The 21,054-nt window shown below is 35.7% G+C and overlaps 1 protein-coding gene and 1 long non-coding RNA gene across 6 annotated transcripts in view; one reads left to right on the top strand and one right to left on the bottom strand.

The window, feature by feature from the left end:
- Nucleotides 1–12,875, top strand: part of LOC107993750 (ankyrin repeat and SAM domain-containing protein 1A) — a 71,034-nt gene extending 58,159 nt beyond the window's left edge. For 3 of the 5 annotated variants that reach the window (XM_062076250.1, XM_062076252.1, XM_062076251.1), the window contains 7 exons: nucleotides 1,118–1,435; nucleotides 1,556–1,683; nucleotides 1,823–2,194; nucleotides 4,845–5,156; nucleotides 6,394–6,552; nucleotides 6,958–7,095; nucleotides 7,579–12,875. In XM_062076250.1, the coding sequence (XP_061932234.1) occupies nucleotides 1,118–1,435; nucleotides 1,556–1,683; nucleotides 1,823–2,194; nucleotides 4,845–5,156; nucleotides 6,394–6,552; nucleotides 6,958–7,095; nucleotides 7,579–8,187 (2,036 nt within the window). In that variant the 3' untranslated portion in view covers nucleotides 8,188–12,875. The remainder of the gene's footprint in view (nucleotides 1–1,117; nucleotides 1,436–1,555; nucleotides 1,684–1,822; nucleotides 2,195–4,844; nucleotides 5,157–6,393; nucleotides 6,553–6,957; nucleotides 7,096–7,578) is intronic. The other 2 variants (XM_062076254.1, XM_062076253.1) reach the window with 1 other exon arrangement.
- Nucleotides 4,470–6,547, bottom strand: LOC107993756 (uncharacterized). The gene is made up of 3 exons (XR_001765163.3): nucleotides 6,345–6,547; nucleotides 6,008–6,165; nucleotides 4,470–5,478 (listed from the first exon to the last, which is right to left on the bottom strand). It is a non-coding gene; the product is annotated as an uncharacterized LOC107993756 (long non-coding RNA).
- Nucleotides 12,876–21,054: the final 8,179 nt, after the last annotated feature.

Genomic DNA, 21,054 nt, shown 5'->3' with positions numbered 1-21,054 from the left:
AATTTTTTTTTATGCGTATGCAATTTATTTTTTGAAATATCAGAATATATAATTCATGTTGGAGAGACAAAAATTGAGAATATCAATTTTTCTGATCACCCGTTCGTTCATATCGTCAACAGTTTCGTATTTTTCCTCGAAAAATATTAAACAGCGATCATCTCGTTAAACATAATTTTTTCATATCGTTTCCTTTGCGAATAATCAAACAATTATCTCGTGAAATATCATGGTAATTTTGCAAAATCGTTCCCGTGTCATTTTTTTTTCATTTCTCGAGAAAATAAAATTTTAACAGGACGCAATTGCTTAAAGACATCCGTGTCGACAGCAGGTCTTGATTATCTTCCGCGAACTAATCTCGCGGAGGTATCGAACAATGACGAATCAATAATGAATATTCAACGTATCCGTGAATTCGTTCGTACGCTATCCATTATGGATATCTGTTGGCTGATCCCAGACAGGCTCGACGTGTTTGCGTTTAAAACCGTTGGGAAGTGCTGGTCAGCTAAGTTTCGAGCATCGGTTTTGAATTCGTTCCCCGATAAAATTGAACCATTTAAGCGTTTATTAACGTTCCCAATGTTGTGAAGTAACACTACGAAATCGATACGCGATATATATATATATATATATTCGACGATCTTTTTCGAATCGATATAGAATTATCGAAAATTAATTATGGAAAGACCTGAAAGAATAATACATATCATAAAATCGAGGAAAAAAACCGAAGTACAGGATCGAAAATAAAAAAAAAAAATAAAAAAAGAAGCAAAGGAAAACCGTAGAACCGAAATATGCAACGTGTTACGAAATTGGCGTGGAGTATCGAAAAATAACCTCAATTCCGAATGAACCGAAACCGTGTTACATCCATAAAATTACCTCTCGCAGCTGTTTCAAACCGATAAACAACAACAATAACAACGCGGTTTAAAAAAGGACGCAGTTATTTTCGTTTCGACACCGCCCCTCTTAATGTTTCTTATACGCGTTACAACGAAAATTCTTAATCGTAAAGGATAACACGTTCGATCTCCGATCGTGAAACGTTATTTCATCGTAACTCGCGGCTTAATAATAAATTTCATCCATATCGTAATCTCGACAGGTTTGTTGAAAGGGTCTGTTACGGCTGAGCGACCGCGCACCCTGCGTCGGCTGCGTAACGTTTACGGGCCATCCGCATGCGGAATGGGAACCGGAGGTGATGGCGGAGGCGGAGAACGTCTCGAGGACGGAGAGGTGTCGTTCAGGTTGTCGGATCGGGATCGCGAAAGGGACGAGAAGTCCCTTAGCATAATGAGCCCTTTCGACGAGCAGGAGGAATGGGCCAAGATCTCAGAGATCATGGCGTCGATCGGCACGGGCCTCGTCAGGGAGTCGGTCTTCGTCACGGAGTTGGAGAAGGAGTTCCAGACGAGACTAGGTATATATATATATATGTATTAGATATAGGAAAGAAGTAGTTTTTTACTTTTTCCTTCGAAACAATTTGGTATTAAGATATATAGAGGTTTTTAAGGAATAATTTTATTCGACTGCACAGGCTTGAGCTCGGACACCAGTAGCAGCCCTATTGTCTCCACTTCCGTTGGCCAGTGGCTGTCGACGCTGGGCCTGGCCGATTACGAGACCCTCTTCATCAACTACGGATTCGACGACCTGGATTTCATAGTGAGCGCTTTATTATCTTTATTGATAGTTAAGAAACGTTAAAAGGAACGAATATTATAATAGAGAGGTAAAATGAAACTGCAAAATATGTAGATATAGTAGAGATAGGAGATAGGAGAGTGTGGAACGTTATTTCCAGAACGGGGTTTTGGACGAGACCGATCTGAAAGATATGGAGATCAGCAGCGATCAAGAGCGGGCCGTAATAATGGACGCGGTCGGTTTATTGAACAAACGGTTGGACAAACGATCCAACGTTCAATCGGTGGACGAGTGGTTGAAAAGTATTCATTTGGAAAATTACGCGGAAACCTTCAAAAAGCACTTGTACACGGATATGGAGCGCGTGAGGTGCGTGTGGGAGGTCGAATTGGCGACCGTACTCGAGATCCAGAAGCCGGCGCACCGTAAGAGGATCCTCGCGTCTGTCAGCGGATCGAGCGCGCGTGCGCAGAATCGTAACTGCGCCGGGCCCAACTTGGAGGATCTCAATAAGGATTTGAACACCTTGGTGAGTGAAATCGCTTGGTAGTTTGACTGAATACGAATCGATCGACGCGTATTACCTTCGAAAAAAACATTCGTCTGGAATCGATAATGAACGAGAAAGGTGTCCGTGAAAAATCGCGAAAATATTTTAACTGTAGAGTTAAATTTAGAATCTTTGGTATTTTTGCTTTCGTATGCAGAAGTTGCTTCGAAGATGTCTCTGTGGAATTTTTTTTTTTCAGCGTGTAACGAATCTCGTGTTTAAATTAATCGAAACGTTGTTTCGTTATTTGAAAATAGTATTGAAAAAAAATTAGAACAAATAAATATAATTATCTTTTTCTCTCGAAAGAGAAATTCGAGCAAGAAAATTTTTCGATAATAAACGCGAGGATCGCGTAACAAAACGAGTAAAACGACCGAAAGACGAAGAGTCTGGAAAGGGTTAACGAGGTTCATTCCGCCGATCGGATCACGTGACGCTCTTCTTCCGCCGATTCTCTCACCTGGTCCGGATAGGGGGCGCGTCACATCGCGCGTTTTAAAAGTCCAATCGAAATCAGACAGAGCGAAAGGGGGAGAGAAAGGAAAGAAAAAGAAAAAAGAAACAGAAACAACGAGAATGGATCGTGACGAGTGTCGCGGATGAAGGGTTCCTGTTAAGAATTCCGTTGAACGGGGTGTCTGACAAGGGCCGCGAAGCACTTGGGCAAAAAGAGGACGGTGGTGGCTCGAGGGTGGCTGCGACACGCCAGGGCCAAGCTCGATCGCTTCCTACCGATCGCGTCATAATGTAAATATCGTGGCTAATTGGAGAGGTGTTATTGTAACCGAGGAGGGGGCGCATCCAAGCTTCCGCTACCTGTTTCCCGCGTATATACACTCGCCTCACGAGGCGACACTCGAGCCAACCTTTCAGGCTGATCGCTCGAGCGGACGCTAATAGTTTTTGTTCGGGCGCCTCGAGCGCGATACGTGCATCCGTTAACGAGCTACTCTCTCTCCTCCCTCCTCTCCGCCTTCTCGCACGAGCGTCTCGCCGCTCGGCCTTTTCGACGGTGCTCCCCTTAATTAGCTAATTAAATTCGATTAATGGCCGTCGGTCGACGCGCACACGTCCAAATTGCTCTCTTTGTTCCCCCGTTTCTCTGCTTCTTACGTCCATTCTTTCCTCGTAATCGAATTTCACGATTACCGGCCTCGCGTTGCGCGCGGAGTTCTCGACTTCGCGCTTCCAGGGGAAGGGAGGGGGCATCCGTCTGTGGATTAATCTTCGAATCTCGACGCGTGCGGTTTTCACGGTTATACGCTGTATAAATTTGAAGTTGATTCTTTTTTCTTGTTCCCTTCTCGTTCTTCGATCGATATATTAATATCTTCGCTTTTTTCGATCAATCTTTTATAGGAGATTGAAGTCCAAGCTATTTTTTAAATATTGGTACGTTTCTTCGATTCTAAGGTTTTATCGTCTCTTCTAATATAATAGTTCGTAGAAAATTATAGTGATCATTAGAGATTAAAATACTCAAATTGTCAAGGAAAATATCGTGTCTTTTTATTCTTTCTCCATATTTTTGATTGTAGCGTATCATTTCTTATTTTCAATCGGTTTATTTTATTTTTTCGATTTTTCCTCTCTCTCTCGACACGATTCTCTTTTAACGATACTAAAGAGAAATTATATAGGAGAGGCAGATGTAACAAACGATTCGCGGGATGTAATCCGTACGGGGAACGATACGCTCGTGTGGTTTGAATCTGGTTTGATCGTAATTCCCGGAACGGCGTGAAACGATTCATTCCCGGAGATTGCAAAAAGTTTTCTTTTTTTTTTTTTCTTTTTTTTTTTCATCAGGACTGGTACGGGCGCCGATTCGAAACGCGCGACGCTTTCACGAGTGTAATTGCACGTTCTGTAACACGAGCACCCCCCGGTTTTCGTGCGCGGCTTTGTAACGCTGCGCGAAAATTTTTCGCGCCGACATGTGTCCATTTTTATTTTTGGCTCCGCTGACGTATCGGAAATTTGCTTGTAACGCGGCCGAAACGCGACGTTGGAATGTAAAAAGGTATTTGCTCCGGTCGTTCGTTCGTTCAAATAAATCTATTGGAAGGTTTTATGTTCCACGGTCGAAATTAATGGAATGTATTCGTGTTCTATGGTGTTAATATTGACGTATTCGGAGTTTACATTGTTGACGAAAGGCAAAGTTTCTTCAGCGGCTCGAAATCTCCCCTCCTCTCCTTTTTCTTTTTGAATTCGAGAGAAACGGAATACAGAAATATACACAACTTTATAATTAATTTTATAATTTTAATAGATAGACAATCTTCTGATAGACAAATTCTGTTTTATATATAACATTTTGATAAATGGTAATCTGATATATTTTTAAGGAACATGAACTCAAGATGACTTCTTGAATATAATTTTAAACGTTAAGAAAGATAATTTATTTTATACTTTAAACTTTTCAAATTTCCTTGATAATTGAAAATTAGAAATATTCTCATATCTACAATCATATGTATACACATTTTACCATTACAAACATTTAATACAAAGAAAAAAATCAGAAGAAGCTACGTGTATTTTTTTTTTTTTTTGTAAAATCTCTACGACAAGGCTCTCTCAAATTACTCAAAAATTCGACGGCACCTCGTTTCCGCAGAAGTCGAATATACAGCAGCTGAAGGAGGAGATACGGGAGAAGCTGCCGGAAACAACGACGGAGGGTAATGGCGGTACGTCGATAACCGGAACGAATTCGACCGGCACGAGCACATTAAGGCATCGCAAAAACAGGCCGGCTCCGCAGCCACCCCAACGACCCAGTTCGCATAATGGGGCGATCTCGGCACCGGAACAACTCGAGATCAGGGCACCATCAGAGTTGCTGCTCGGTGTCCCGTCCACCCTCAAGACGCAATGGAGGCACCAGCCAAAAGCTCTAGTCACCGGCTGCGTCACGTACGTCGCCAACGTAAGTCTAATTGCTTCCGTTCTTTCATCTCTTCTATCTCTTTTCTTGCTTCTTACTATTTTACATGCCTTTTGCCGTCTCTTCCTTGAACTGAACTGTTCCTTCCAGACAGCCAAATCTTTTTAGTGCTTTAGCGTAGTGGATGGGTTCTGTTATTGGTTATTAAGGATAATTTACATAGGTCGTTGTAGATGAAATGGCCGAATTCTTGATAGTTTTTAACTGTTGGTAACTTCTTATATTTTCAGAAAGAGTGTAATTGAAGAAATCGAAGCTTTACTCCATGTTTTATACTTCTTTCTGTGCTTCTTTTAATAAAATTCTGAAAAAGTATAATAAAATTATTTTTAATTTAACTTTCTTCAAGAAATATAACTTTTATTTTATGTTTTTTAATTATAATGATGATGAAATAACGAATGTATCATTTTCACATAGTGATAGCATGTGGCAAAAATAATGAAAATTAATTAGTATAATTGATATTTTATGTTAATATAAAATTCCTCATTGAGTTACTGTTTTGTCCATAAGGAATATTTCAAACGACTTTATACACATATGAAATTTGCCATTTCATATGCAACTCTAATATCGTATGAATATTTTGGGATTTATTTTACTGCATTGCGAGATGGTTACATCAAAAAAATCGGCGGTAATCGAGCTTCTTATAACGTTGTATAAAAAGGAAATTATAGTTGCTATAAAAACCAGAATATTTCATTGTAGAAATTGTATTCCGTAATTCTACTCTGTAGTTCTAACATATTGTATGGTTCTTGAATAACGAGTGCGGTGTGTGATGTCAGCCAGATAATCATGACAAGTTTCAAGGTGAAGGCTATTACCATAATTATAGCGTGGGTGTAGCTAATAACACATTTCATTCAGAATATTATCTTCTTTGGTGTAACCTCTAGCGCAATAAACGAGCATTTAACGCTTTCTTCATTTGGAAGATCATACTGTTCAACTTGATAATCGTTTGTTTCTTTGATACATGATTCTGCAACAATATTGCACAACAATTTAATGATGCATAAGATAATTCTTATTATATATTCTTATTAATTACTAACTTATTAATATAATCATGTTTTATAAATAATTTATATGCGATTCATTATTAATATTGGTAGATTTATAATAGAAATGTATTTTTAAAAAAGCTTAGCGTTTAAATACCTTGTAGATTCTAGAGGTACGGTTTTTTTTCTGTTCAAAAATCGCGTAGTATCTAGGTTCCACCGTGGTAAAGGAGTTACGCGGTACTGAGTCAACAAAGAAATCGATACAAAAACTGAAGAAAACTTGCCGCGAACCTAGAGTCATCCCTGACATCACTTTGGCGATTTCTTATCGTGGCGTTCGATTCCTCAACACAGTGACTAATGTAAGACATTTTTTACAAGATATATTTAAACGTATCGTAGAAAGAATACGTGGAAGAAAATTTTAAGTAACGTTAATCCTTTGTGTAATTGTGATTAATTTAAATATAATATCTTTATAAATAGTTTTTTACATATAAAAATATAATTTTAGTTGAACTATATTTTTTACTTATTTTTATGTAAGTATTATCTTATATTTGTTCGTATGTGATTTGAAAATTTTTATGATAAAATTAATTGGAATTTATCGCAAAATTACTTCGAATCAATAATATAATGATACAAGGAGAACAATGTCCTGCATTTATGGAGTTTGTATCACGTTCGAAAGGATTAACGTTGAACCATAATACGATTACTGTGCCTATATACATTTGTATTTGGAATGATGGGAATCGATATAGGAGCCGATTTGCGAGCACGAAATTCGCAACATTCACTGCGCCTGTCAGGATGCCGACGATCTCACGCATTTTGCATATATTACTAAGGACCACGCCAGCCGTACGCATTTCTGCCATGTATTTTGCGTACCAACAATGGTAAGTCCATTTTTATTTTTTTATTTTCAGTATCACAATGTTGAAATCTATCTATATAAAATTTTTTTGAAAAAGAATTTAGAATTATTATTATTTAACTGATCCGAATGAAGAATAAGCAATTCAAATGGAATACTTACATGCATATACGTAATATACGCAGTTTATTCTCTTTACAACTCATGATTTCCCATTCAGATAAATATGTTTAATCAATGGGAAATTATTTAATTGGATATTAAGTGAAATTTTGTCCCAATAAATAGAGTTTTACATATTTCTTGATGTTTCAATTTTATCAGCACAATTAGAAATAGCTTCGTAATAATTCCAATAACGAATACGTTAAATCTATTAATATTATTAGTAATTCAATCATTTATACTTCTTCTTTATTAATAATCAAAATGTATCATTGTTAATTTCATCTAAATTTTAATTACCTTCACAATAAATCTACGAAGTGAGACATATCTGTTTCAGGACCAAGCAACGGAGGTGATCCTAACCTTAGGTCAGGCGTTTGAAGTAGCTTATCAGATGGCGCTGCGGGACAAACTTGGCAGTCATACAGTGCGATCGCAATCGGCTAACCAACTCGCAACTTTTTCAAAATCAGTTGTATCCACTAAAATACCAATTTCGCCAGATTCCGCGCTCGACACTGCTCGTGAAACACTTGATCAATCTGCAACCCCTATTCCTATCGTGAACTCGATGAACCCAAAGCCGAAACCTCGTTCCAAATCGTCCATTCCTAATCCTGTAATGCAATCCACGGCGACCAATCAAATGCAAGATACAAATTCTAACTCGAGTTCCCTCTCAAGCGGTACCGTGAACTGTAGTTCGAGTTCGAACTCCGCGACTAGTCCTAGTACGAATTCTGTGAGCAGCTCAAATTCGAATACAAGCACTAATCAGACAGCGAAACCGCTTATTACGCATGGTAGGTCCCATTCCGTGAATGATATTAAAGTGAACGGCAACCAATTGAAGTTGGCTCCAGCACCAGTTGATGACATCGGAATCGGTGTGAAGGATATGAAACCTGGTTCTAGAGCACCCATCGCTCTGTCTGAAGAATTGTAGAAAATCTGTGATCCATTGTTCTTTTGGATCTTGATTATCGTTTGTTTGAGAAGTTAGGTTTCAAAAACGCTTGACGATCTTTGCTTTGATCGTTGACAAACTCGCGCGAATAGGCAAGGCTCTCGCTTTTCCTTTGTGAACTTTTAGAGGTTATGATATTGATATGAATATTTGAAGGAAATATGACAAGTGCTTGTTTGACAAGTGTACTGTTTGAAAACTATTGGTGCAATGTTGAAAATATTGTGAAACAATTGTTCTTCAGGGAAAAAGTTTGGAAATTCGTAATTGTGAGGTTAAAAGAAGTATATATCCAATCGTACAAATTGATCCTTGTATCAGAACATCAGTCGAATTTTTTATAAAATAATATTATAAAATCTAATTGAGACTTTAATGTTGGGATGAGAAGTTGTATTGAATGAAACACGCGAAATAAGGGATCGCGCAAAGCATTTGTGGTTTTTATCTCTTGAAATTTTATAGTACTATTCTAAACAAACATAGTTGTGACAGTTTGAATGGTTATTTTATTTTGAAATGAATGGTACAAGGTTTGATAACAACTCAGGTAAGTGAAAGACAAATCCAATCATTTTGCCAAATTCTTGATCAGCTATGAAACGGTGACACTGTGATTTTCTACATCGAGGGCATTAATAAATCGACAAAACTCATTTAAAAGACAATTATGTGCTCATTCTTTACACATTATATTCATGTTTGTGCAACGAGAAAATGAAAAAGAAAAGATATTAACAATAATAAAATAGAAAAACAACGAAGTTTGAAAATTCCCGTTTCACTATATCTCGTTAGGCGAATCGTGATTATTGTGAACAGTATTATTTGATGAAAATGACTCTTTATGAAATAAAATTACATTCGATGTTTTATCAATAAGAAAGAGCGTGACTAACGTTACATCGACGTTTCGCCTAAAATAATTTTAAAATACTTTAAAAAAGAAAAAAAAAATTAATGAAATGACACGATTTTTTTTCGAAAGATTCAAGTTTTCCATTGCATATACATTTATAATTTAATATTGCATTTAAAATGGCACATATACACATACAAACATTCCCATAAAAGAACATACAGGTGAGTTGATAAATTTGCGAATGCTCAATTTTGATCGCGTGCAATCAATTAAAAAAAGAAATGAATTGACTGATGAGATTTAGAGGCTGAATCATTTTTTCTTTGAACCGTGGATGGCTTAATACCACGATCGATTCATTTTTCCATAATATCATTATCCCTCGTTTGATTCGTTACTGTTTTTTCGACATTTTTATCTCCCAAGACTGATGGTCCTTATTTCGTTTTATATTTTTCACATGTTCGGTATTTATGTATATTATATGTATATAATATACATAATGTATGCATATGCATGTACACAAAAATTGCACGTATTGATTATTGTAAAATAAAAAAAAAAAAAACGAAAAAAAGAAAGAAAGGATCGGATAGAAAAGTTTTGAATTAATGAGTTTATCATATACTAATTTGACGAACCTCGCGATTAGAAAACGAATATTATTACTATAAAACAGTACCAAATATTTATCTACTGTATATTTAAGTACTCGTGGGAATCTTAGAGAAAAATTTTGTCTTTAATATAAGTTGATTTCTAACGTGACGATATTAAAGAACGAATTAAAATAATTCTATAGTGTAGCTGGCTCGGGGCTTAAATATTAAAATTTATTCTGAATTGACAAAATCTGTCATAATAGAATATTATTACTAATTAAACATATAGTATTTTTTTTTTTTGGTAATTGGTAACTGTTTGGTAACTTTCTATATAGAGCAGGCCTAAAAGACCTTGTATGTAGTTGTTGAATCATAGAAATAAATGAGAGCATGTGTTCGCCAATCACGAACCGTTTCGAAAAATGGGGAAAATAACGTGCGCGAGCTCAAGAAATTCGTCAAGATGTCAGTTGAGCAATGGCGTCCTGGAGTGTACACAACGCGTAGATTTCGTAGTGAAACCAAAGATTGCATTGTATATAAAGAAGGCGATATTAATCTCGATATTAACGTAGAAAGCAGGGGGAAGATGAAATGAAGAATCCATTTCGAAAGTGATACAGGAGTGAGAGATATTAGGAGTGGAACATGAGAAACTGCCAAATAACACACCATCATTACCAAGTACATATACGCACACTTTGTATTTATCACGTTTAAAATTATAGATAGCGCTATTCATACGTATATATAAAATTAAGTGTTAAAATGTTGCGGCAAAGACGAAATTCGTGAACGACATGATACAGTCATTTTAAAGTATGATTCGTCGTATATAATCCATATTTCGTGAGCTCGTATTTGCGAATTATAGTGCAGCTATTGTAGGTTTGTAGAAATTCAAAGTAGAGCATGCTTCTTCGATGTGTGTCGATAAATTCGAGAAAATGGCGGAAAGAATCGAGAAGTGTTGTCGGATCGATATAGAATCGATTAAAGGGGTTATTCGTGTTGGCTTTGATGTTTCGTAATGGCATTGGGTTTTCGAAAAGCGTGTTCGACTAAAATGAAAAGTGAGTTCGATAGAAGATTGATCTATTTGGTTATGTGTCTGGGAAAAAGTATACCTATAATATATCGGAAAAGAGAAAAAGATATTAAAAGATTCGATATTGATAACGAGGATTATCAACGATGGTGTATTGTGTAATGTTAAATAAATTACGATAAATTATTAGCTTACGAAAACGTAGTATTACATTAGAATATAGTTGTGACAAAATTTTGATGCTGCGTAGTTTTTAGTCGATCAATAGTGTGTCTTTTCTCGACCAAGTTTCGACGTTTATGGTTATGAAACGTACTACTACGTATTTCGAACATTTTGAGAAAGATATATATTTGAAGAAAAACGTATCAAAATGTCCTTTCGTAGATTTATACTTTCGTAAGATTTTTTCTTGCTTTTTATTTTATACAAATTGCGTAGAGTGGTTCGTGTAAAGTAATATAGAGAATTATTTTTTAAGATATTTTACATGGAATTTTTTCTTTTTAATCTATATAAAGAAACTAAAGTAGCTCTTGTAAAATTTTGCATATACAAGTAGTCTTATACTTCACTGTGCATGCTCAAACGTTCGATATCGTATTTGCCAATGACAAGTGCTCTAAAACATTTTATTATATACATTTACATAATATAACAGTTAACATAATAACCAACGAGAAACGTTAATTCATTGCTTGCTTTACTTTATACGAATCACTTCATACTTCATACAAAATTTTTCGCTAAAAGATTTTCTTCATCACTCGACTCGCGATTCGAACAATCATTTCGTCCATCAATGAACAATACATTTTGCATATGATGCAATCTTTTAAGTGCCAACAATGAAGCCCCATTTATATATCCAATAAGCCTGATATCGATCTAATTTCGCGATTTAGAGGTTAGATCTTGTCAAGAAATAAAGTCAGAAAAAATCCGACGAACGTGCACATGCGCATAAAAGTGTACATAACATTACATCGAACACTTGGTAGCTATCTTGTTTTTTGCTATATTGTAAATTATCCACACGTGTTCAAAGGGGAATATATACATACATATTTCGTTCCGTTCTGAACACGAGCGCAATAGATAACTCGCACGAAATAATTTATTTCTTTCTTGTGCAAAGGACGGAAAGAGGCATCTACGATAGCGTAAAGTTTTAAGTATTTATATATATAAATATAAAAAATAAAACAGTAGTATAACTCTAAAAATGAGTAAACGTTAGCTGCGTAATACACTTGTACGATTATATATAGATCGGATGGCAATGGGTTTTATAAGACCGTATATGCCAATCGCGCGAAAAAACTCATTCACGGACCAAGAGATGATAAAACAAGAGAGAAAAAAAAAAAAATCGGGAGAGAGAAAAAAATGCAAATGATTAAAGAAAAGAAAGACGATGAATAATAAAGTCGTAAACTAGTATTCAATGGAGAGAAGAAAAAAGAAAAAATATTAGATACAGTGGTCGAGAGAGGAATTTTTAGATAGACACTCTTTCTCCTAAAAATGACGAGGTACGACGATCACATTATTCGTCGTGTCGATTATTTAGATCGAATTAATAGGTATCAGATGTACGTGTACATAGGTGTATGGTAAAATTAGAGCACGCTATAGCGATCACCGTGAATCAGTTCAATGAATCAACGATACCAAAGAGGCAATAGATAAAATTTTCTTAATTGTACATTAGACGATTATGTGTGATTAAAGTGACATATTGATTATTTCTTGTGAATTTTTGTCTCCGATGTTCGTTTCCATTGAATAACCTACGAATCTTGGGATCCTTAAAGATTTATATATGGGTTGGGTTTTTGTCGTTTATGCATTTCACGTTCGAAGTTCTTAGATGTGAGTAACGTTTGGAAAACACGTTGTGAGATTGTCGAGATTATAACACTCGATATTGTTAAGAAATAGAAGTTAAAATTGTTCGAATATTCGATTCGAATTTGAGGATGATTCCATCATGGATTAGCAATAAAAACGATGCAATATAAATATTAAGGGAACGTGTAAATAATGATTACCTAGTCAATTAGTCTCCGTAGCAAAACAAATGATGTAATCTAATACTCATTGATGTTTTGTAAATAAAACTAATAAAAGTTTGCCCTTTATTCGTAAATATAACACTTGTCTGACCATTCAACTATTTTCTCAATAGTAATTTCTCAAAAAGAGATTTCCAAGAGATTTAATTGGTTCTATTTTAAAGAAAAGTATATATATTTTTAGCACGAAACAGTATTGAGAAAGATTTGAACATGTTTCTGTATAATAGCGTTTCTTTATAATAGCGAGATTCGAAAGGAAAAATTTCCACAAAATTTGCATATCTTCTGTCTCTGAACTTCGAACAGTATATATAGGGTGGTGCAATAAAAACTCTTCCAATATTTTATAAAGCTTCAACAAGTATAACAATATAGAATTTATAGATGTTCAAATTAAATTTTGTCCTTTCTCTTCGATCCGACGTAAGATCACATTGATATATACAGGGTGATATAAAAGAGACGAAGCAATTTTTGAGCATACTTGTTGAGATAAATTAAAAAAGATATTTAATTTAATTTAAGAAAAATGTAAATTAGGAAGAAAATCTTTTTTCAATGTTCCTCTTTCAATCGAAATAAAGTTTCTATTAAATCAAGTTGATCAAATACAATCGCATGATCCAAAAATTGTTCAACCCTTTTATCGTTCAACCCGTAAATATCATTATCCCACTTAACTTTCACATTTTTCGTGTCTTCAATTAGTCTCACGAGGAAGGTGCTCGTGCATTTTTCACTTTAACATACAATTTCGAGCGTGCCAGGAAATATAACGTGCGCGACTCGGCGAAATCGCGCTGATTAAGCGCGCGAAAACGCGATGTCATTAACGTGCCGCTTATCTCAAATCGCATCAATTTACGAGATGAACCTCAACTTGGAGGTTTCACGCGAGAAAAACGTGAAACGTCTCGTTAGCATCCTCCCTCCTCGTGTTAATTATGCGAAGGCCGCGGCTTCGAAATTATAATATCCGCGACATTATTTCCGAAATGTTGATGCACACCTCTGTTAATCGATGATTTTAATCGTAAAAAAAAAAACGAGCTTAGATGGCAATATCTGGGAATTTCTTGCTCGTGTTAATTCCTTTCGATTCCTGAGAGCATTATATTTTTGTTCCAAAAGAAATATATGCATGGTTGTTTAGTTTTTTTGATTTTTTTTTTGTTTATAATTAATCGAAAACTGGATATAAAACGATAGGTATAAACCTTGTGTTTTTTTTTTTAATTTTGTTAATTATCAAGTGCACGTATTGTCAATAAAATGATAACTCGGTAAAAGTTATTTTCTTAAAAAATTTTATTTTCGGTGTATACAATTATGTGATATTGCGCAGATATTTTATTGCAAACGGTGATATTTGACGTTTTTGATATACCCTGTTCATAGCAAAAGGGTTAATAATTCACGCGATGTAAATATTCAATGATGATTAGTTGTACTAGAATTTTATTGAATTATACAACACGCATATAAAAGCGAATTTTCAACGTTCGTTCCTTAATTTTTGAAATTTGCAATATCCTGTATGATACACACGCAATAATAATTAATAATAATATCAATTTAGATATACGTATATACATATAATACTCTCCTATGTTTGTTGTCTTCCTTTTAACATTTAGAGATAAGTATTTTCTGGAACGGAAAGAGAAATTAGAATCACTCCTATACACGTTTCTATACCAAAAATCTTTAATATTATTAAATCACAAATCGTGATCAACTCGTGAACTGATTCCGGTGAAAGCGTTCTTATCTTTTCTAGAATCCTTGTATATTTGCTACGTACACTGAAAATCGTACAGAGTCAAATATTTCGGGTCTTTTTCTCTCTGTAAACACACACGTACACACACACACATACACGCACAGTCGGTGTAATTCAAGGATAATTTCCTCGCACGATTAAACGATATCTATCACTCGGTATTCCATCGCTCGTAAGTTTCATTCACTCGTAATCCTAAAGGTTACGAAGATATTACGCAATCGACCACTTTCGAACGCTTGTCGTTGCAAAAGAGGCCATCGAAGAAATTGCGAAGCACATTTCGTCAAACGCTTCGATTCTCAAACGCTTTTCCCTTACTTAATCAATCGCTTAAATACTCGATATTTCTAAGTTTCTATTAAATCAATCAAAATTTTTAGACAATTGTCTCAAGTATGATTGTTCGTTAAACTTGGAGGTATTTCGATGATCTTAAGCTAAAATTTTGGTTTTCATTGTTTCACATCGTAATCGCATTAATCTATATTTATATATAGTTACTCTCATAACGAAATATCAATGAGACGTTCAAGTTCCTTCACAATTTAATCAGATCGACATTGCTCAATAAAGTAAACGTTTGAAATTTTAATTTATTAAGTTAATAGGAAGGAAATATCACGTTTATTAAAATTTATCATTCGATCCATTAACAATAGTTTATATCTATTAGAAAGGAAATTACGAAAGATTAGAACCGACAATGGTTAATTTTACTCGTCTAGATTCTAGAATCTAGAAAGACTTTCGATAGATTTATACTCGTAATACTCGTGTAAAATCTTTTCCAATCGAGTTCAACAGCGATTTTTTTCGCTTAGAAACAGGCCAGAGTGATTCAAATGAGCATATTTCGAACGATGTACATAATCGGAGTTAACGGGAGTGTGTAAAATAAAAGGCGTGGTATAATTAGACGCGTGTAAACGTGATAGAATTACGAGACGAAGGATAATAGGCGGGAAAAAAGGTTGTCGAGAGAGCGATCATCGATCGTTCGATCGCTTTATTGCGTACTCCATCTTGTGTCGATGTTTCTCTCCTAGTCGATCACGATTTCTTCTCTTAAATGCGATTAGTATCCTTCGAGATCTTTACTTTGCACTTTGAATGTATTACTCGCGTTGGCTGCCTTGTCAATCGAAATAATAATTAAATTAGTCATGCAATGATTCGAATATAATCGAATAAACAGTCAATTGATGATTTATGACACGATAGGTCAAGTTCGTACACTCTACGAAAAGACAGAATTAAAAATATTTATTTAGTATACATGTTAATATACAGTATTCCAATGGAAACTGGAAATAAAATTTATTTATCCGCTGGAAAGTATTGCAACTATTTTAAAAGTAACTTAAAGTTCATTTTTTTCAGTTCAAACTTACTCTTGAATAATCACTTTCAGCGACTCTCAAATGTATAACAATTTTTGAGACTTCAAAATTTCACCTTATTAAGAATATATATATAGATATAAATATAGAATATGTTTACAAGAACATGTCACCAAGAATTTTTCATAGAGTGTACGAAATCTAGTGTGTGATTGAATACGTGTATACAATATCGGAAAGAAGAAACATATTGTAAAAATAGAATAATAATACGGCGTAATTAGCCTTTTTGAATGGCAAGATGACATGACTGTCAACGCGTCAATGATATATATATATATATATGCACAACGTGTTATTATTGAATATGATTGAAGTATATATCCGCGACGAGCGAATATCGTCGGAATCAAAGATTTTATTTAACGAGCTTCTTTAACGATCTTTCACAATTTAGAATTAATATTAAATTATATTATATTATATTATATTAAATTATATTGAATTGAATAAACTTAAAAGTATACGTTCACTGTTTGATATAATATTTTACACGAACTCGAGAGACTCGAACTTTATATATAAATATTATTTCCAATTTAGTTTTATTACGCGCACTTTTACGACCGAATGTCCTATTTTTAAATAAATTTCAAATATTTCAATAGATGTTAGACGTGGCAACGTTCCCCTATTACCTCATCGAATCGATTGTAAAACGATTGCCCTCGCCAACTTCGTATACCGCACGCCGTATACTCTTTTATCTTAATTGCAGCTTCATAAACTCGAGACCATTACCACACTTCTTTCCGCACCGCGTCTCTTCCTTAGTAAACACGTTCTATCTAGCAACTTTTTACTCTTTCGACCTGTCCCTTTTCAAACATCGCACGAAGTTGTTGCAATGCATTTCTCGAAATTGAATTTCGCCGCAAAAACGTTTATTCTTTCGGAAAGATATCAGAATATCCCAATTCCTTTCTTCAAAACCTACATCGAGGCAGGTTATTGATTTCTACGACGATAAAACCGTATTTAGATAGACCAAAACCATTGTTGTATTTTTATCATTCTTTTGCAAATTGAACCGTGCGACGACGTTAACGATCGAAGATCCTTGAAAGATAAATCCAATTTACTCGACTCGCAATTACACATATCAAAAAAAACATGGTCAAATATTTCGAAACGCTAGACGGAACGTTTTATCTAAGGCAAGGCGATATCTGTCGCGTAATCGCATGATAATTACTCACGCGTGGACGCATTTCGATTTCAATTCCCATCGACCCACATTACGTATACATAACATGGAGCGGCGGTAGCAGCCACTTCCGGCGGCAGCAGCAGGCGGAGAGGGGGATTCGTCGATATTTCGAATTTTTCCACGGTTCAACCGTCGCGGGGCGAGCGATCCTCGAAAAACGAAAGGCAGTTCGGCTATGTATTCCGGTCCAGCTGTTCTCGATGGATCCTTTCTCTCCCTTCCACCCACGCGAACACGTATATACGGCCGTCGATCTCGGAACAATGCGTGCTACGCGAACGAATTACTATTTCGGAGATGTTACTATCTATTTTCCCTGCGTTACCCCCTTTTGGAGAAAGAGAGTGAGGGAAAGAGTGAGAGAGAGAGAGAAAGGAAGGAAACAAACGTTGAAAACGGAAAATAAAGGGGGGGGGGGGGGGAAGGAAGACGAGTATAAAAAAAATATGGGACAGCTTGATCGTGCGATTCGAGTGGTGGTGACTCGACTAGCGATAATAAAAAGAGAGAGAAAAAGATAGATGCGTATTTCGCTGATGAATCGTGCGCCACGAGGAAGTTTTCTCTGTTTTTTTTTCTTTTTCCCTCCGAAAAGGAAAGTCTCTTTTTTTTCTCGAAAAATGTAATTTTCGAGGAGCGAGAGTTTTTTCTTTTTCATGAATATTCGAGGAACGGAGAATGGGTAGAACGATGGTATCTTTTGAGAATCGAACGACGATTACGAGAGTTGTCGGCGCAAATTGATTATAAAAGAGAGAGAGAGAAAAAGAAAAGGAAACTTCCTACTTTCTTGGACACGTTATATTTATTATTGTTCATGTTTATTAGAATGATATATATATATGAGACAGAGATTATTCCCTGGATATCTATAATGCCTTGAAGGAATAAAACGGATTAATTTAAAGGAGCGTATGTGTGTTTTTTGATTGTTGCCACATCCTCCCCAATTTTTAACCAACAAGATTTATTCGCTCTCTTTACTTTCTTAAATTAAATCGTTTTGAATCGTTTCGTTCTTTTCGAGGAGGAGTTAAAAGAAGGAATTTAATTTTTATCATGTTCACGATTCGCGCGAGGACGAATCTAATGAATTATAATTTTTTAAAAAAACAATCCAACGCGACCCCCAATTGCGCCGGATCGATCAAATTTTTTTTTGAATATTAAACGATGGAAAAACGAGGGAGGCAATTATTCGTGACAGATCGGGAGCACGGGCTCGCGCTGTCACGAATTTGCATAAAATAAACGAGGGGCGGAATAATCGAAATTCATTTTTAATTTCCTCCCCGATTCGAAACTCGATTTTTCTTATTTTCTCTCTCAACCTTAAATTAAATCACACAAGATGTTCCTTCCTTCTTTCGTAGATTGATCCAAAAATTAAAAAGCTCGACTTGAAACTTCGATACGTTGCGAACTGCGATCGTCAACAAAAACGAGCTGGGAACAAGAGAAGAAGAAACGCGATATCGCGGGAACTGGAGGCAAAGAGATAAAAGGGTCGATCCCGTTGGAGTGGCGAATCGATAATAAGAAGCCCTATCGTGCAATTTCTTCTCGGTTGGTGGTATTTCCGGTCGGTGGTTCCGCACGGTGGCCACAAGGTAAGCATCCGCCAAAGATGCTAATTAACCAAAGTTTCGGTCTTAACAAAAGTTTTTCGATTAGCCGGTAAATTGTTATACGATGCGGCCCGCCGCGGCCTCGTTATTATCTTCCCAAACAAGAGTTCCGTACACGCGGCGAAATAATGGAAAGCTCGGCCGCAAGTTTCGTCGTTAAAATTGGCGGCCGATTGTTACGCGGAACTCTTCTTTATCTTTGGGGGGAGCTCGGAGGGGGAACGATCGAGCGTTCGAATCGAGCGTTTTCTCTCGTTTCGTTTCGCGAATGAGGCGAAGACACGGGACGAGGAGATGTAGAGGAAAATTTTTTCTTTTTCGAATGTCGGAGAATGTTGTTTTCTTTCGCGAAAAATGAAATGTTTATTTGGACGATAAAAGGGAATTGTCACGAAAGTTAAAAATACGGGGGAGTTTTTTTCTTTACGAGGAATAAATGACGAGGAGAGTCGAAAGAATAAAGATAATATCGGGTTGGGAATTATATTTTTGATCACAGAGTTAAACGAAGGATAAAGATTTGTGTTTCTTGTTGTAAGTGTATATATGCATATGTGAAATTTTTATCTACTTATCGTCTACTTATCATCAATATCCAATTAAGTGAACTTTGACTGAGCTCCAATTATGAATGTCTGCTATGAATGATTAATTATACGAACAGAGATACGCGTAATACAATGGGTAAACGCACAGATATGATCCGAAGAATAAGCTGTATGCAAGAACTCCAGTTATTCGAGTTAAAAAGTTAAAAATAATGGGGATAATTAATTGACTCGTATCCTATCAATTTATCGCTTTATAATTATACACTCTATTCGTACAAATTCTGTAATTATGTATTAGATCTGGACAAATTCATCATCTATATAAAATTACATTTTTCTCGGTGAAAAATGTGTTTCTAGTGAATACATCACAATACCAATCACCTAGAATCTCCCCACCATTATACATATCCTTTCAAACTAAGCAGAAAGGATATTAAATTCCATAATTGTGTATTAGATCTGAACAAATTCAAATTCATAATTTATAATCTATATAAAATTATATTTTTCTCAGTGAAAAATGTGTTTCTAGTGAATACATCATAATATCAATCACCTAGAAGAAGAAGGTATCTCCCCATCATATCCTTTTAAACTAAGCAAAAAGAAAAAGAAAAGAAGGATAGATTTGCAAATTATATAACAAAGAATATTACATAAACTCCATAATTATGTATTAGAATAAATTCAAATTCATAATATTCATCATCTACATAAAATTATATTTTTCTCACTTTGATATTTCAAAATAGTTAGCAATAAATATTATATAGTGAATACATCACAATCATCTAGAAAAAGAAGTTAAAAAAGAGAAAGAAAAGAAGGATAGATATTTGCAAACATAATCAGAACAAATTCAAATTCATCATCTATATAAAATTACATTTTTCTCACTTTGATATTTCAAAATAATTGGCAATAAATACTATAACACTTTTCAATTCATAATGCTCCAATAATAAATCACAATACCAATCACCTAGAAAGAAGTTGTCTCCCCACCACCATTCGTATCCTTCCAAACCAAACAAAAAGGAAAGGAAAAAAAAGGATATATATCTATAAGCAAGGAAACCACTCGCAAACAGGATCCCTCCCCCATTACGTAAACCCCCCCATCCCATGGAATCGGTCCACAAAAGAGTAAGGTATCTATTTCTTTCTTTCCCTTTTTTTTCCTTTTTTCTTTTTTCCTTTTTTCCCTTGACCTTTTTCATATATATATATATATATATGGAGTATTGGCCTCGGCACGGTTCCTATCTTCCGTTTATCGTCCCGATCTTGCACGTCCGCCCGATTGTCGAAACCAGGCAATCGAACCACGAACCGTGGCTCGAACCCCTCGCTGCGACGCGGAACAAAAGAAATAAACGAGGGCGTGGTGTGTGCGTGACATTGTTATATATGTACGTACATACAGGTGCCTGTAAACAATGACGCGCCCCCTCGCCCTGGCTGTAAGGAGAAGAGGAGAGAAAAATCACGAGAGAAGGTTGGGAGAGAGGGGAGGACGCCGAAAATCCAGGATTCGACGGGGATGACGAGACGACGACGTGCCTGGCAATGGTAAAATCATCGAGCTCGTGGAGAGGAACGGCCCTGTGTAGCGGCAGGCTGTCGACAGACGTATTCCTTCGACAAATCGTGCCACCTTCTCCCCCCCTCG

Source organism: Apis cerana, linkage group LG6, assembly GCF_029169275.1.
Source record: "Apis cerana isolate GH-2021 linkage group LG6, AcerK_1.0, whole genome shotgun sequence".
NCBI lineage: Eukaryota > Metazoa > Arthropoda > Insecta > Hymenoptera > Apidae > Apis > Apis cerana.
This window is presented reverse-complemented; position numbering and strand designations above follow the sequence as displayed.